Source organism: Electrophorus electricus, chromosome 7 (genome assembly GCF_013358815.1).
Source record: "Electrophorus electricus isolate fEleEle1 chromosome 7, fEleEle1.pri, whole genome shotgun sequence".
Classification (NCBI taxonomy): domain Eukaryota; kingdom Metazoa; phylum Chordata; class Actinopteri; order Gymnotiformes; family Gymnotidae; genus Electrophorus; species Electrophorus electricus.
In genome coordinates this window covers 25059227-25075829 of record NC_049541.1, presented here as the reverse complement: position 1 = coordinate 25075829, position 16603 = coordinate 25059227, and the positions used below count along the sequence as shown (strand labels likewise).

At 45.3% G+C, this 16603-nt stretch overlaps 1 protein-coding gene across 1 annotated transcript in view; it reads left to right on the top strand.

The window, feature by feature from the left end:
* The first annotated feature begins 397 nt into the window (after positions 1–397).
* tesk2 (testis associated actin remodelling kinase 2) overlaps positions 398–16603 on the top strand; it is a 21804-nt gene continuing 5598 nt past the window's right edge. The window contains exons 1-9 of the mRNA XM_027001221.2: positions 398–1081; positions 4114–4419; positions 7719–7840; positions 10061–10109; positions 13739–13885; positions 14690–14772; positions 15761–15845; positions 15955–16038; positions 16211–16297. Of these exons, the coding sequence (XP_026857022.2) occupies positions 4195–4419; positions 7719–7840; positions 10061–10109; positions 13739–13885; positions 14690–14772; positions 15761–15845; positions 15955–16038; positions 16211–16297 (882 nt within the window). The 5' untranslated portion in view covers positions 398–1081; positions 4114–4194. The remainder of the gene's footprint in view (positions 1082–4113; positions 4420–7718; positions 7841–10060; positions 10110–13738; positions 13886–14689; positions 14773–15760; positions 15846–15954; positions 16039–16210; positions 16298–16603) is intronic.

Below are 16603 nucleotides of genomic sequence, written 5' to 3'. Positions count from 1 at the left end.
TAACTTGTTACAAATTGTTATTCTATTTTGGAGTTTCAGACATATTTCTGGAGTTGTTAAACGTTTGTTTCGGCAATAGATGGCGCTACCTACACATGTTTACGGTGGTAGTCTCGGCATAGTTTATTCTTTGGTCAAATTCCACATACGTTGCGTTCTTTAATAGAAATTAGATAGGACTATATTTTGGTATCAGAATCCATTTACTGTTAATGACTTTTTAAACACGTCACGTTTATAAATACCCTACATTGCGTAGGCCTATGGTTTAAAAATAAGCAGTTATTTCCTTTCTCATTTGTACTGTTCTAGGTTGTCTACCCTGTTTTCATGACGTGACCGATTTGTAAAATCGCAGCTTTCTTTGGTCATTGGTCAGATAAATTAGTAGGAAGCGTTTGATTCGTCCGTAGGCGTCTAAACGCCATTCTTCTGATTTCTTATAGGATTAAGATACTGTTATTCAAAATGCGTTCTCTTCTCTGAATGGCTGTTTCAAACGCCCTTCACAGTTACATGAAAACGCGAGTTTTAGGTGAGGGGAGAGGCGATTGTCATGGAGCAGCTAGGATCGCTGAGCAGTTGACTCATGAATTTACTTTGTTGTGTTTTGACGCAGATTGACTTGAGTAACGTCTTGGTGGATGGTTCCTTCATGAGTTTAGTCACGATTTTGGGAAACGAGACCAAATTCTGAAAACGGAGGTGTGTGCAGGACAAAGAAGGAACGCAATGGAAACATTGTTTATTTTCTACTGACCAATTTGTTTGTTTTTGTTTGGACAGTGCGCTGTTGCCTGATGATACATATAATGGATTCCGGTTATATTTGCCATTATTTCTCATAGTAACGATAATGGTGTTTTCCAGTAGCAAATAAATTGCAGTATTCGTAGTTTGTTTTGGAGTTCAGATGTAGCTGGGGTTGGTCGAAACTTTGCAGCTCCTGCAAGATCATCAGAAGTTCGTTGCATTTATGGGTTGCGTGGAGAGCGCGCAATGTCTCGTGCGATGCGATGGGACTGAGTGAGGCCGTTCGACCCGACAAAACTTTTGCCTCCGCTTCAAGACAGGCTGTCAGGTAAGACACCGGCCCTTATGCAAAAAAAGCACCACGCTGCCTTAGCAGAAAGTGTCGCGCCTTGCACTGTCAGCTGTGTGCACTTGTCTCAATAAACGTGTTTATGGCAGCATGATAATACTCAGGAGGCCCGGCGACATTCCGGTGTTTCTCGGGTCGGCGAGCACGGAGAAACCTCACAGCTCTTCCTTTGTAGACTTTGTAAACAATACGATCTCCGATTGCAGAACTTCCGACGTTCAACAGTTGCTCTGTATCCACGCTCCTAACGTCAAACCGCAGGAAGGCAAACGGCCGTAGTGTCGGACTTTACAGTTTACTTAAGTATGTCTTGCAGAGCTCGAGTAAGGCTGCACTCCTCGTTTACGTGATCAAACCTATCAAATGTGGCACTAATAATAGTAATGGCATGAAAGTTCAGAGGTCATCACCGCACGGTTAAGTCGGATGCTTTTCTATGCTATTACCAGAATGAACATTTTGATCATTCCTTGCTATTGAGTTTGTTGTATACGTTTTAGGTTTAGCCTAGTGTCAGATTCATGTCTATCAGTGCATGCCTGTAGCAGACTACCTTATTCCCTAAATGCCAGTCTTTACACCAGCACCCTAGGTAAATTATCTTACCCTTTTTCCTCAGGTGAAAGAGTGTTTACATGCACCAGCTAAATATGCCCACTAGAATTTCAGTAATGTTTTCCTCCAAAATAGCTGAAGTCCTCCCTGGGCTTCAATTCAAATCTGAGGAACGCCAACCATGCTATTGTTCATGTGTTTCACTTTGTAAGAGAAGTAGCATAACCTGATTTGGCATCTCACAAACATACCTGTAGCCTTACGTATCTGTCTGAAGGTAGTATGATTTTGGCCTGTGTTTTCGCATGTTTAGACTGCTTTGTGGCTTGATTGGTTGCTAGCTGATGGGACTAGTGAGTGACCAACTCTTTTCCTCTGGATGTTTCTTTAGCATGTGACAGTCATTGTTATCGTTGTTTGGGGGAAGGGAATCTACAGTGCTGAATCATTCCCAGTATCTAAACTAAGTGTGACATTTAGACTAGCCAAATGATAACTTTATTACAGGCTCATGAAGTGACTTATAAAGTACTGTACCATGACCTCCGTGTAAATACACTGGGGCAAAATTTAGCATAGACGTCCTCCTGTCATTTCTAATCTATTGTGGGCTGTCTTCACCACCTTCCCTGCCGTGTACATAACTACAGACATTTCTGCTCCCAGGCTGGTAGTAATGTTGTGCAAAATCTGATAAAACCTGCTGCAGCACACTTAAACTGGGAGAAAATGGGAACCTTTGATTGGTTTAAAAAAACAATTAGTGTCAATTTAGTATTTTTGTGACATTCAATTTTAATTTTTCTACAGAGATATCGCCACGATGATCTAAGTACTGAATGTCTACTGAAATTGTCATTTGAATTTCAGTCTCTGGTTGCAGATTTCAGGTCAGATTTCCTGTTTCTTGCTGTCTTCAATGCTGATGTATCACAAGCTGCAATGGCAGCTGTGCAAAAAGGGACTGGTGTGCATAAGGTTAGCAATCAGGTTCAGTGTTTCTATTAGCTTTCAGTTCATTACCAGCCAGATGTGCTTTCGTGTGCTGCAACCTTGTTATGTTACTAAACAAACAAACAAATGCACAATCTCCTAAGCCTGTGTAAAGCACGAATATAAAAACTGCATGTGTCAAAATTTTCATCCATTTGCAGACTTTTCTGGAGCAACTGCCCATATTTTGCTAACTAACTTTGTTCTGTGATCACCATCTCCTTCTCTGTAGCTGAGCCCTAGTTCCCTATATGGGGATGTTTGACTTTTTGGGCCTTATGTATGCAGTGATTCCCACAAGAGGGTATCACATATGCCCAGGGGCCTCCACTGTCCATGTAAAATACAAGCTTCACTTTAATGATTTATCACTGTTGTGAGGGGAAACCAGATGCTAGGCATGCTAGGCTAACAGCTATGTTGGGCCTTTCTAAAGTGGCTGTAAACTGGGGTGTAGCCTACAGCTGCCTGAGAGGGAAGTCAGTGTTTAGATGCTGGCAAAGCCGCACATTATGGCGGACCTCTTTGAAAAATATCTTTTTATTTCGAGCATGGCACATTGTCCCGCATCCATCTGCCATGTTTTGTAAATGAGCAAGGGAAAATGAGTGTTATTTGGAGTGCTGTGCATTTTCACAGTGAGGCGGGAAAGATTTGAGCAGCCATACTAGAGTCTGCGCCGTCTCCTCATTTATTGCTTTTTGAGATCCTGGTCGTGGTGATGATGTGAGAAAGGGTGAGGATGGCAAGTACTGGAAGCAGTGTGCTCGGAATAGCCTTGGGATTTTAGCACTGAAGGCGTGTGCTCAGATATGTCGGTGTGACATGGTGGGAATGGTAGCTGTCAGTCCAGACATTTTCATTCTTGATGCATGATGAAAATTTATATTCATGGAACTTGGTTCCACAGTGACAGCAGTGTCTCTGGATGATTCCAAATAAACATTCCTGATGAAGGATGAAGCTGTGTGTACATGTTCCTGCTTCCCAGTTGCCTTGCGTCCAGGGCTAAAGATGGCTGGATTCAGGCCGTAAGCACCAGCGGGAGGAAAGTTTTAGTTTTTAACAGCTCTGTGACTGGTATTTGACATCAGTAAGTGCATTTCCAGTTTTTGTTGCCACTGTGCTTTGATCAGCTTCCATTAACCAGCAAACAATCCTTGCTACAATTTGAGAATTCACCAAAAATAGGTTTTTGGAATACACATAACAAGTTAAACCCTGAGAAAGGACTAATGTGTGTGAAGGGCATTTTTATTGGGATATTTAGTAAGCAGACCACATTTTATGTTTCCCCATGTTAAGCAGAATAGTCTAATGAGCTCAGCAGACTTTCATGATCACCACCACTATGAAGAATAATGCAAGCAACTGGTGATTTATAAACAAAGTCAATTATTTAAAACACCTATAACTAATTTAAATAATTTGGGTGCATTGCTTCTGTTTTGCTTGCACCGCAGGTCTGCTGAGAAGAGTCATACCCCAGAAAATGTGAAAGGCTCATTAAAGTGCTCCGCCACATTTGTCGTGCTGCAGTAGCAATGGAGAGGAGCAAGCGAAACTCCATTGCTGGGTTCCCTTCGCGGCCTGATCGGCTGGAGGACCTGGATGGCGGAGGGGGTGGGGTCGAGACCGGGCCCTCCCACCTGGACCGAGTATGCCCCTCCTCTTACCGTGCCCTCATCAGTGCCTTCTCCTGTCTGACGCGCCTTGATGACTTCATATGCGAACGGATTGGCTCCGGCTTCTTCTCAGAGGTCTACAAGGTAAAAAGCTTTTTTAAACTATACCACTAGATGAAGCTAGCCTGCCTGGTCCGATCCCGCAGAAGAACTACTGTGGCAAAGATTGCTAAAAATCTTAATGCTGGCTGTGATAGAAAGGTGCCGGAACACACTTGCTACATAAGGGACTGTGTAGTTGCAGACTAGTCCAACTGCTAATGTTGACCCATGTCCAATGCCAAAAGCCCCTACAAGGGGCATGTGAGCATCAGGACTGGACCAGGGACCTGATGAGTCATGCTTTCTTTTACATCATGTGCATAGCTTGGTGCATATTGGCTATTTATCTAGGAAAGAGATGGCACCAGAATGCAATATGGGAAGAAAATAAGCCGGCAGAGGCAGTGTGATGCTATGGGCAATGACTTGCTGGGAAACCTTGGGTCAAGGCATTCATGCGGCTGTTAAGTTGACACATACTACCTACCTAAGTATTGTTGCCAATCAAGTGCACCCCTTCATGGCAACGATATTCCCTAATGGGAGCGACGTCTTCAGTAGGATAATGCACCATACCTCACTATAGAAATGGTTCAGGAATGGTTTGAGTAATATGACACGGAGTTCAAGGAGTTGACTTGACCTCCAAATTCTCAATCTAAGCAAGCATCCGTGGGATGTGCTGGAAAAACAAGTCCAACCCACCCTGCAACTTGCAGGATTTAAAGGATCTACTGCTAGAGTCCTAGTGCCAGATAATACAGGACACTTTTACAGGTATTTTGGAGTCCGTGCCTCGAGGTGCCAGAGGATTTGAGAAAAAATTCAAAAGAAGGCTACATGGAATCCAGATTGGTCCATCTTTAGAGTAACATTCCCAAGATGATATCATGCAAATCCAGTGTACCAGAGAGGTTAACGGGGAGCTTCTCGTCTCGTTTACTAGTGTATCCAAGGTAGTCCAGATGAGTAGCATCAACACTGACACACAGATGGTGTAACTGTAGGATGACTGTTGCCTTTTATTATTAGTTTCAAACCAATTTGGCAATGTTGTTGCTTAGATGTAGGCTTGCAGATGTCATGCCTTTCTCTTTACCTGTATGCTGCCCAGAAGGAAAAAATCAGAATTTGGAATTCAGACAAGCTCCTTGTCTGTCTTGGTATAACCTACTAGAGAGCACAATTGATCAGTCACCATGGACAAGTAAGGGACTGGGCAATTGTGGGCAATTAGCAGTGAGGTATATTATATGTACTATGATGTAGACCTAAGGCCATGTATGGGTCTTTCAGATGGGTATTAAGGCTTTTAGCGATCTCAAGGCCCTTTCATGTTGTAAATGTTGGCCACATTTTTTATCTACATTAGGTAGACTTTTCTTCAAATTGTAGCCAAAGCTTCGGATTTTGTGTGTGTGTGTGTGTGTGTGTGTGTGTGTGTGTGTAGTTTGAAGGTATCCTATTTATGTGAGGATGTCAAGATAGAAGGTTTGTTTTGAGAGACTCTCCACAGTCATATTCTAAGGGAGCAGTGCTGCAATACTTATCCAAGCCCATTTGCTGTTCTGCTTTTACTGCATGTGTGGGGGCGGGCGTGCATTTGTTTGCATGTAACGTGCGAGAGAGAAAGGTCTTAATACACCAAGCCCTGAGCCCAGCCCAGCGTGGCGGGGGGATGGGTCAGCCTGCAGTCAGCCTCACTGGCACGGCATCTGACCCCACAGACTGGTGCATTTTCAATATTGCTTCGGTTTTGCTGTTCGAACAGACCAGACCTGATATGATGTACATTGCGAGGTATGATATTTACCGATGCAGCACATGCTGCCACATTGCATGTGAAGAACAGATTTTGGACATAGTAACGCATAGCAAGCCATGGTACATTTTCCCAAGCGTAGTTACTTGCTTGCACCTTTAACAATGCAGTGTATGATCTTCACAACCTGCCATTGTTGAACACTTGGCTTTCAAGTATACCGACTGTTTCTGTTTACAAGAGATAACCTATTAGGCGGGGAACAGGCAGCTATGCCATCAGACCGAAAAACAAACAAAGAAAAAAACAAAGCAAGGAATATTTTTCTTTTCACAAAGGTGCAGACCTCCAAAAGAAAGAGGATTTGTTTTGCCTTTTTGATCAGATAATATGGGTGAAATGGTTTTGTAGTTTGGATGGATTGCCAGTATGGCTGTGTGTGGTGGAAGCAGAATGTGGGCCTTTGTCTGAGCCAGGCTACTCTCTCTCTCTAGGTGGGCTGCAACAGGTGTGTGCGCACGCATGTGTCTGCGCGTGTGGGCACGTGTTCCCAGGCATGCGCAAGTTTGCAACGGACATCTGCAACCAGTCCTTCCCGTGCTAACCTTGGTATCCAGGCGACTGTTAGTATCCCCTGGCTACGGTGCGCCACCAGAGAAGTCAGCATCTTTTCAAAAGAGCTGCTTGAGCTGAAGCAACCACAGAGGCCGGGACTCCGCGGAGGTGGACCCTTAACCTCCCCCCCAGTGTTCTGGTTATACTCAACTTTGCCTTGCTGACAGTAGCAGTTTTGTGAATACCTGCGCTAGGCAGAAGGGAATATTTGGGGAATGACTGTGACTGAGCGCCTAATGGCAGCATATGGCGCTGTCAGTCACATGCGTTTGGCTACAACTGCCTGAGCACGCGGGTCGGGACATAACGTTACAGCCCAGACGTCTTCAGGGCTCTTCCTCTCTGAATAGGTGGATGGATGATCAATTAGATTCAGTAACCCCTGTGCTTTTTTTTTTTTTTTTTATTCCCAGCTTATATTGTGAAAGCGAGACGGTGTGCTTTTGTGAATCTCCTGTTGATTATTCGTGAGTTTGACGTGAGGAGTAACCAGAAACCTATCCAAAAGCCTTCATCTGCAAGCAACAGTACATTATTTCTTCTATTCGCCCACATTGAACTCGATGGTTGTTTTCATCGCTAGCGGTTGTGGTCCACAACACTAACACTGCTAGCAGACTTCACGGTCTTTGTCCCTTACATTGCGGGTTAATACCCTGGCTATGGCTCATCAGTCAGCATTCTGCAAGTTGCAAGTTACTTGGCCATGGCCGACGCTGAATTTTTTTTTTTTTTTTTTTCTCACTCCGTCATTGAAACTTCCTGTGGTTTATCTTTCTCAACATATTTTTGTCCATCAGAAACATGCAGAGGAAGAGGAAGCACAGAATTGGGTCTGCTTGAGCTTGCTAGTGGGCTGGAGTGGAGGTGGGGGGGTCTTCACAATCGAGATGAATCTAACTGCATCACGGGTTTTGGTTACATAGTGACGTCGCGCGAACCAAAGTGTTGGTGTGTGTTCCAGGTGCGTCACCGAGCGTCAGACCAGGTGATGGCTCTGAAGATGAACAAGCTCAGCAGTAATCGGGCCAACATGCTGCGAGAAGTCCAGCTCATGAACAGACTCTCTCATCCCAACATCCTCAGGTCACCAACACACACACATATATGCATACACACACACACATATATACATACACACACACACACACTCACACACATATACATACACACACACACACATATACATACACACACACACACACACATATATACATGCACACACACACACACACACACATATACATACACACACACACATATATACATACACACACACACATATATATTATATATATATATATACATACACACACACACACACACACACACACACACAAAACTACTGAATGTAGCTTGTCGTTTATCAGAGCAGCGCAAGCGTTGCCTCTTTTATTGATTTGTTAGCTGTGCGTGTGTGAATCACACATGTGTCTGTTTGATGCAGATATAAATGATATATAAATGATGTATCCCACACCTTGTTTCTGTTTGGTGTTATTTGATGTTTGATATTCCATTAGAAATTGTACCAGTAAAGCAGAATCTTTCCAAAGTAGTTATTTTAAAACGAAGTCTTGGGAGGTTTCAGAGGAGGCTCTAGGTTTTAGTTGTCATTGTGGTTTTAGGACATGAATTTATAGCGCGAAATGAAGCTACTCTGGAGGAGTGGCTTTCATTCTGTTCCTCTCTCCCTGCTCCTTGTGAAGGAGGTCGAGATGGAAGGCTGGGTCCCCCCTTCAGCGCACCGCCTCGCCTCGCCTTCATTCTCGCCATATGAGGCTGCCCGGGCCCCTTGCTTCGGTGGCTGCGGCCAGTGCAGCGTTTAGGGGGGGGCTCGGCCGTCAAAGATAACGTTCTTAAAACTGAAGCAGCGCCGGTTGCGGGCACACTGGGAGGATGACGTCAGGTCCCAGGCTCCACCGTTCTCTAGGCTTCGCGTGGCGCGCAGCTAGGGGAAATATCCATCTGGTAAAGCAGGGAGCGCGTGTGCACGTTTGTCTATAAATGGGTCTCCAGTTCAAACACGGATTCTTTTTGGCTGCCCTGGCCTCTCTATTTTTGCGATGCCAAGCCGACAGTCGCGCAGCAGAATGTCTGTTCGAGGGGGGGGTGGGTGGAGGCTTTTCTTTTTTCCCTTTTACAATAACATCGTTGTTGTATCCTGCTGAGCGGGGGTGGAGGTCCCTAGCATTGATGAGCACTCTAAGGGGATCTTTGTTTTTAAAAAAATAAAACAGTGAGGACCGGCGGTGAATGTCGGACTTTAAGTTTACCGAGCCATAAGTGCCCGAAGTCACCACCCCCCTACAAACCCCCCCGTCGGGGTTGCATGTATGAACACGAGTGCACGGTTTCTGCCTGCGGGGCGTCTGGCAGCAGGATGTGCAGGAACACCAGCCTTTATAGAGCGACATGCTGCTGGACCAGAGCTGCACGTGTGTGAAAACACACCCGCACGCAGATCTCTGCATCCACAAGGGAGGCATTCAGCTGGAATGTGGCTTCAAAAAGACTAAAGTGTCACGTTTCCACCGTAAAAAAAAAAAAAAAAAAAAAAGGCTGCTTGTTGGTCTTATTTGTTTAAAGGTGTTTAGATACCCGCAGCATTTTATTTGCACAGGGAAACGAGTTTTTATCGGTAACTGTCTCGCTCACTCTCTCGGGCCTCGCAGCGTTTGCTTATTTTAAAGCCGCGTGTGTTAAATACGCTCATGTTAACGGGACGTGTCGGGAGCTATGGGCCACCCTAACGAATAGTGCAGTAATACCCGCTTCAGTTAGATTTTTAAATGGCATTTCGTCCAGATGGCACGTGATGTGAAGCGCGAAAGCTGTGCCCCCCAACCCCCATACGCGCTAATAGCGGGGCGCTTGCGAGATCTAACAGTTATCCCGAGCCGTTCCCATACGCAAATGGCGTCCTTGCAGCCCATCTGCGTCCTTCCAGCCATCTCTCCAAGTAGGCTCGGCGGCGACCGAGTTTGTTTGTTTTTTTACTGCATGCAGTAGCGAGACGTTGACACTCCTGTCTGTCGAAAAAACCAAAAGGGTGCAGTAGCGCACACTTTCCCCAGCAGTCACACTGGGTTCTAATTGTCAGTGAAAAATTACAGGAAGCACTCCATCGGGAGCGAATTCTTTCCCCTGTTTTTGTTTTCGGTTGTTCGTTTGTTTGTCTGTGTTAAATTAAACAATTATAGAGTGCTTCCTGCACTAGGTGTCAGGGGTGTTTCTTTGGGGAAGACATGCATGTTGCACCTGTGTTGCGATTTTGACAGAGTTGTTTGTTTTTGTTCCTTGCAGGTTCATGGGCGTGTGCGTGCAGGAAGGTCAGCTCCATGCTCTCACAGAGGTAAGCTAAGCCTTCAGGCAGACAGAGGCATGTCTCCACCCCCCCCCCCCCCCCACACACACACACACACACACATGCACGTCTTCATCTCAAAGACTGCGTGTGTGTTTAATTCACCAAGATTGCCCTGTTTTGACACTCTAAGAGATAACCAATGTCAACGTAGTGTCTGAAGCCTGTTGAGCCATATGTGGTTGACTGTACGCCTTAAGAAGTAGCACTGCCCAGTTATGTCTATAGTCAGACTGTACTCATGAAGATTGGCAGCTAAATATAAGCGCAGCCCTGCCATGTGATGCTGTGGGAGAGGGGTTAATTAAAAGTTAGCTGTGTGTGTGTGGCTGGATGTGAATAGGACTTTTGGGCGGTAGTGCCCACGCTTAGTAGCAAACTACAAAAGAATGTAACCTTCAAACGTGCATGTCTGCACATGCCCTTGAAGTGGAAATTTCTGGAAAGAGGGCAGGACTACACAAGATCATGCCTAAAAATGAGGGAGATGGGGTTTTCCGGCCCTCATTGTTACCCAGTGCTCGGGGAGCATGTTGAGACGGTTGGGTTTTGTGAGTAACCATAGGACAATGAGCAAATTGTCAGTGCCCTAGTCAGCCAACACACAGTGGCTCATCTAAGGCTGCCTCTCCAAACCACTGCGGAAACAGTCTTCATTTATTCAAAGCCGAGAGAGGGAAGTACTCTGTGAGAGTGCAAAACAGTTATTCCCCCAGGCGTGATCTATTTTTAACCTATTGCCCTATGTGTATGTCCCCCCCCAGAGTGTGGTTGTCCAAATAGGTACGCTTGTCCTATTGATTAGTATTGATCAGGCTGTCAGGGGAATGATTTGGCGTATGCCGTAGACGTGCTGCCTTGTGTTTTACTAAAGACCTGTGGAGCCGTTGCATTACCCGTTATCAGGCCGTGTTCCTGTGCAAACTGGACTCTCGGGTAAACAGGTCGAGTAATGGATAGCACCCTGTGTGCGTGCTGTAATCTATACACCGCATCCAGACCTCCAACTCGCCACTAACCAACCCGGGGCCTGTTATCAGTTAAACCGAATACTGGAACAGCATCTGACAGCTGGACTTTCTCTGTTAGCGAGATGACCCAGGGTGTAGCCAGGAGTCAGGAAGGCCAGGAGTGAAGCAGGGGCCACTTCTGGCACACCTGCTGACTCCCCCTGTGACCTTTGCCCTGCTTTTTTTGCTGCCCCATGAATGTTATCAAAAAGGCATATTAGTGCAATTATAATCCCAGGTAATCCCTTACCATCTGGGTATTATATTATCCCAAGCAAGGTGGCAAGTGGTTTATTTTTTCCTTCTGTGCAAAATATAATTTTGTATTATAAAAACTGGATATGTGAACAGGACAAAATAGCTCTTGTATGACTTTGCACTCCAGCAGATTGAGAAAAAAGTTTAGAAACAATTCCTGGTGTTTAAGTCTAACCAGAAACAAGACTCTAAATCTGATTTGCATGTGGCTGCCTCTGTGGCCAGCAGTAAACCGGCTCTCATTCAATCCCTAGTAAGAGAAGATGTGACAGTTTGCTAGTTAAAATATTTAATATTATAAAGATTGCAGGGATTTTTTGTTTTGTTTTTGTGTGGCAAAGATGAACAGAGATTGGTACTATTCGCTTTCCAAGTTTGGATGAGTATTAATTTATCTACATTATAATTATCTATGAATCATTTTTAACAGCTATGTCTCTTATTCTTGCATAAGAATATGCTTCTTAAACTCACTTCATGTCACACCAATTTCTGCATTCCAACAGAGGGTGAGCTCTATATAGAGCAGTATGTGGACATTCATTGGTAACCCAATCACATTCAGTAGGCTGACTGTAATCACAGCTTTGGTTGTGGACCTCTTATGAATTCAGCCAATCAGTGGCACCTACAATCGGTGCTGATCAGAATGGGAGGCGGGGGTGGGTTGAAGTGAATTTTAACCCTTTAGTGAGAAGCAAGGGGTTGTTTGGGGCCACTAAATGGTTTATAGGTTGGCTGTGTTTGGGCCACCTGTCTCTGATTGAAGTAAACAGGGCAAAAATAGACAAGCCCAGAGTAGACCGTGGGCTTGTATATTTATCCTCAGATGGACTGGCGGTCTGTCAGCCGTGGGAGAAACATATACATCAGCACCTGTATTCTCCCACTTAAAAATAACCATTGCATCAGTCATCTTCTCTCCCCCTCTTTACCAGGTCAGTATATTTCACCCTCAGCTGGCAATCCATCTGACTGAGACGCGTGCTGATGAAGCGTTAACGTGCTTTGTTTGGCGTTCCTAACGTAACCCAACACCCGGCGATTAAGTAACACGTGGCTTTTTGAAAGCTGGCAGCATGCGAGAGACGAATGGCTAAAAAGGTTTCCGAGCAGTTGCGGTTCATAATTTCTGAGGTTTGTCATTTGCGCTCAGCAAGGCCAATGGGAGAGGCTGAGTACGCCCGAAAAAGGGAGGGGCCTGGTGCTTGCTCGGGGGCGTGGCTGAAAAGCAGCACGCCAGACTTCAGAAATGGAGGGATTTGGGGTAAATGAAAGGGAGGGATCGCCCCACGGCCTCATTTCTCCTCGTTAGGGAACAGCTACTTCAGCCAAAACCTTAGTCTCACCCTACCTGGTATGCAGGTGTGATTATCATCATGTGCATTACCACCATTGAGTAATCCCCTTTCCACAGATTAAACAGCAAATGTTACAGAAACGGAAGCTGGGAAAGTGTCTCAGGAAATGGCTCCGTTTACAGTCAGAACCTACTCAAATGAAGCCTTAGAAAGAAGTTCAGATCCTTTTAACATGGAGCAAGTTACTGACTTAATTGAGAGTCTATGAAAATTTGAACACTTGTCTACAGTTTACAGTGCTTTCAAAGGGCAGACTTTTCAGGCTGGGTAAAACTGGGACACCGCCAAATCTGTGGCCTTTTGGCTAGTTGCACAGTGAAAACTAGGATAATGGTCATTGTACACTAGACCTACATGTACATTAGTCTTAGAAGGGCCAGTGTAGTGGCAACAATTTACGAACAATATATCGTCTACCATTGGTGCCTAGTCTTGTTCTATTTACTCCACACATGCACTACTGCTGGTTATGTGCATGCTGTTTGCTATTTCTGACTGGATGAAGCAGCAAGGTCTCTAGTATCTGCTTGGGAGAGATCTGCTCTGTGCAGGTAATAGAGTGACCCCCACTGAGGGGAGAGATTCAAAACCAGCAAGATGAACGGCCTGCCTCCCCGTGCAGATCTGTGTTCCCTAACCAGTTTACACACCTTCACAACAGACATGTACAGATTGGTGCTTTGTTCCCGCCACGTGGCATCCACGTGAACATTTAGCTGTACATCTCTAGATGATATAATTACCTGTCCATCATACAGTGGATTAAGGATTAAAGGTTTACGATTACATATTAGTCGAAATATTTCCTGTCCTGAGTCTACAGACTCAAATGGACATGTTTACTGATACATTGTTTTATTAATTTTTTTTTTCTTCAAATGTATTTAATAATTTTTTTGTACTTAATTGTGAAAATGCGTGACTCTTTGCGATTGTGATTCCTAGCCCTCTGGTTAGCATTTTAAATACTTATTCGGTTTTCTTGCAGTACATCAATGGTGGTAATTTGGAACAGCTGCTGGACAGTAACAAGTACCTGAGCTGGGCCATGCGGGTCAAACTTGCACAAGAGATCGCCATGGGCCTGGCTTACCTTCACTCCAAGGGCATCTTTCATCGAGACCTCACCTCCAAGGTACCTAGCTCCCCTCCATGAGCACGCACGGGTGTATACCGGACACATGCTTGGTTTACCTCTCGCCTGCTTTAGGTGGTAGCCTACAACGCTAATGGACCAGACCGAACCTTCTAATGCTATTGCTTTTATAGTAACCACGCACTGTCGTTGCTAGCAGTGAAGGAAAGCTGACGCAGGGGTCTGTTAGCATTTAGCAGTGTATGAGTGCTAACCAGCGCTGTAGTCTTTTTCTTTGTTAAGGAACACTACTCATCTGTTTTACTTTCCCTTCTGGGATATTCTCATTGAATGCATGCAGCAGTGCAGGTGGTCCCAAGTGTAAGGCGACCATGGGTGATGCCCCAGTCTCCGTCCGTAGCAGGCGCAAGCAGTTACTATGCGACACATCAGCCGCTGTGCTCATCTTTTCGTCTAGTTATACGCTGCAGAAGTCCAATTAGCTGACGCCTTCTCCAGACACGATAATGGCTTAGTTATCTTAATTGGCCTGGTTGTAATCTGCAGGGTACGCCGGAGGATTACTAACGGATCTGAGTGATTAAGCTAAATGAGTGCAGTCGGGGTGAGAAATGTTAGACTGTGACCCAAGGTTCCAAAGAGAAAGGCCCATAAATTCTGGGTTTATGGAGTCCAGCAGGGCCGTCCCAGCAGTCGGTTAATTGAGTTTATAAAAGTACCAGCAAAAAAAAAAAAAAAAAAAAAAAAGATTCATAGAATTTATTCATTTTGCCTGTGGGGTGTTGCGCACAGAGTATCACAATGGTGTGTGTGTGTGTGTGTGTGTGTGTGTGGTATTTCCAGAACTGCCTGATCAAATCAGACGAAAACGGTTACACAGCAGTGGTTGGAGACTTTGGCCTGGCAGAGAAGATCCCCAGCGACAAGTGAGTGCAACTGGAGGATCCATTGCATGGGCCCCTGTGCTCAGACTAAGCCCAGTCCTGTTCTAAATTATCAGGAGTCATTTCCCTTTCAGATCCTCCCAGAGTTGGGGGCTAATATTAACCTGTATCCATGTTACTGACCCTTAGGTAAGTCAACCTAAGTTAATTCAGCCTTAAGCTTTTAGACCTCGGACTGGCTTGTGGGACATCAGTAAACTGTAACATGGAGTCGGGCGTGTGTACCTTTTAAGGCAAACATGAACGTGTACATGCTTGCAAGGACTTTAATGTTTTAGATGGATGAGCAGAGTCTGGCAGCATTCTGGATGGTCCAAAAAAAAAAAAAAAAAATCCAACGAGTATAGCGTACGAGTCTCCATGTCCGTGCATTCAGGGCAGGTGGGCCTCATAGGTGGTCAGCCGATTTGGCAGGACCAGCAGCATGCACGAGTGAACTCGGAGACCTGATAATACCGAAGCAGCAGAAGGAAGCCCCTTTCTAATGCTACCTCACATTCGCTGCCCCTCCTTTCATTTCCTCCCATCAACCTGATCAAAGACTGATCCACCTCGCCCCCCCCAGACAGCCTGGAGCTCCTACCCGTGCCAATAACACAAGAACACACAGAACCATTATGGGGGAGGCCGGTAACAATATTTGTTCCCGGGGCTTATTTGACGACCTGAATGGGCACTTAAAGGTTTCTGCAGGCAGACAAGCCAGTGCAAGCAATGCAGTCGCTCAGATGAGCCTATATTCGGTTCCATAGTAAAGATTTCAGGTAATCACATGATCTTACAAAAGTGAAGTAGTTTGGTAATAGGGCTCAGTTCTAAGTACGACACTGAGATTAGATGTCTTTACGGAAAATGTGTGAATAAGATCAGGATGTAAATACACATGTAAATACATTCTTTGTGTGTGTGTGTGTGTGTGTGTGTGTGTGTGTGTGTGTGTGTGTGTGTGTGCGCGTGTGCATGGATATAGTACTGATGGGGAAAAGTTGGCAGTAGTAGGTTCTCCATTCTGGATGGCTCCAGAGGTCCTGAGAGACGAACCGTATAATGAGAAGGTGGGCTGTTTTGCAGAACTCGGATTGTTTTCTGCTGTCAGACTTGCACCACAAGCACTGAAGTCTCAAGCATCACAACATGCGATCATTTCTCCATTTCCGTCTCCAGGCTGATGTCTTCTCGTACGGCATCATCTTGTGCGAGATCATTGCCAGGATCCAGGCCGATCCGGACTACCTGCCACGCACCGAGGTGACTCGCACCCTTCTGTCCTCAAACATCACGCTCCTTTAACACTGCCGGCATCTGGACCGGAGTGGTTTCCTGTCAGCGAATGTGAAAGTGTGCCGCTTAAGTTTGGACGCAAGTTGAGGTCAGGTTACCCTTCTCGACCGGCACTAACGGATCTTCTGTCTGCCCGCAGAACTTTGGGCTAGATTACCACGCATTTCAGCACATGGTTGGAGACTGTCCCTCTGACTTCCTGCAGCTGGCCTTCAACTGCTGTAACGTAAGTCGCATCACGTCACTTTGCGTGTGCCTCTGAACGCGTGTGGGTGAGTGTGTGCTGGTTTGTCTCAGATGTCTGAATAACTTCTCTGGCATATAGTTAAAGGGGTGGATCAGTAGTTTCATGTTCAGCACATTAAAAAATATTTGCATGAAAACAATGGCATCACTGTTATGCCTTTACGGTGCATTATGGGAAACTGAAGAAGAGAGAACTTGTTCTGACTTCTTTCTTTTTAGATTTTCAGAGGTCGACAGAATATTGATTCCAGCATAGTTAACAATGAGTAAAAAGGCCGCTGCAGTG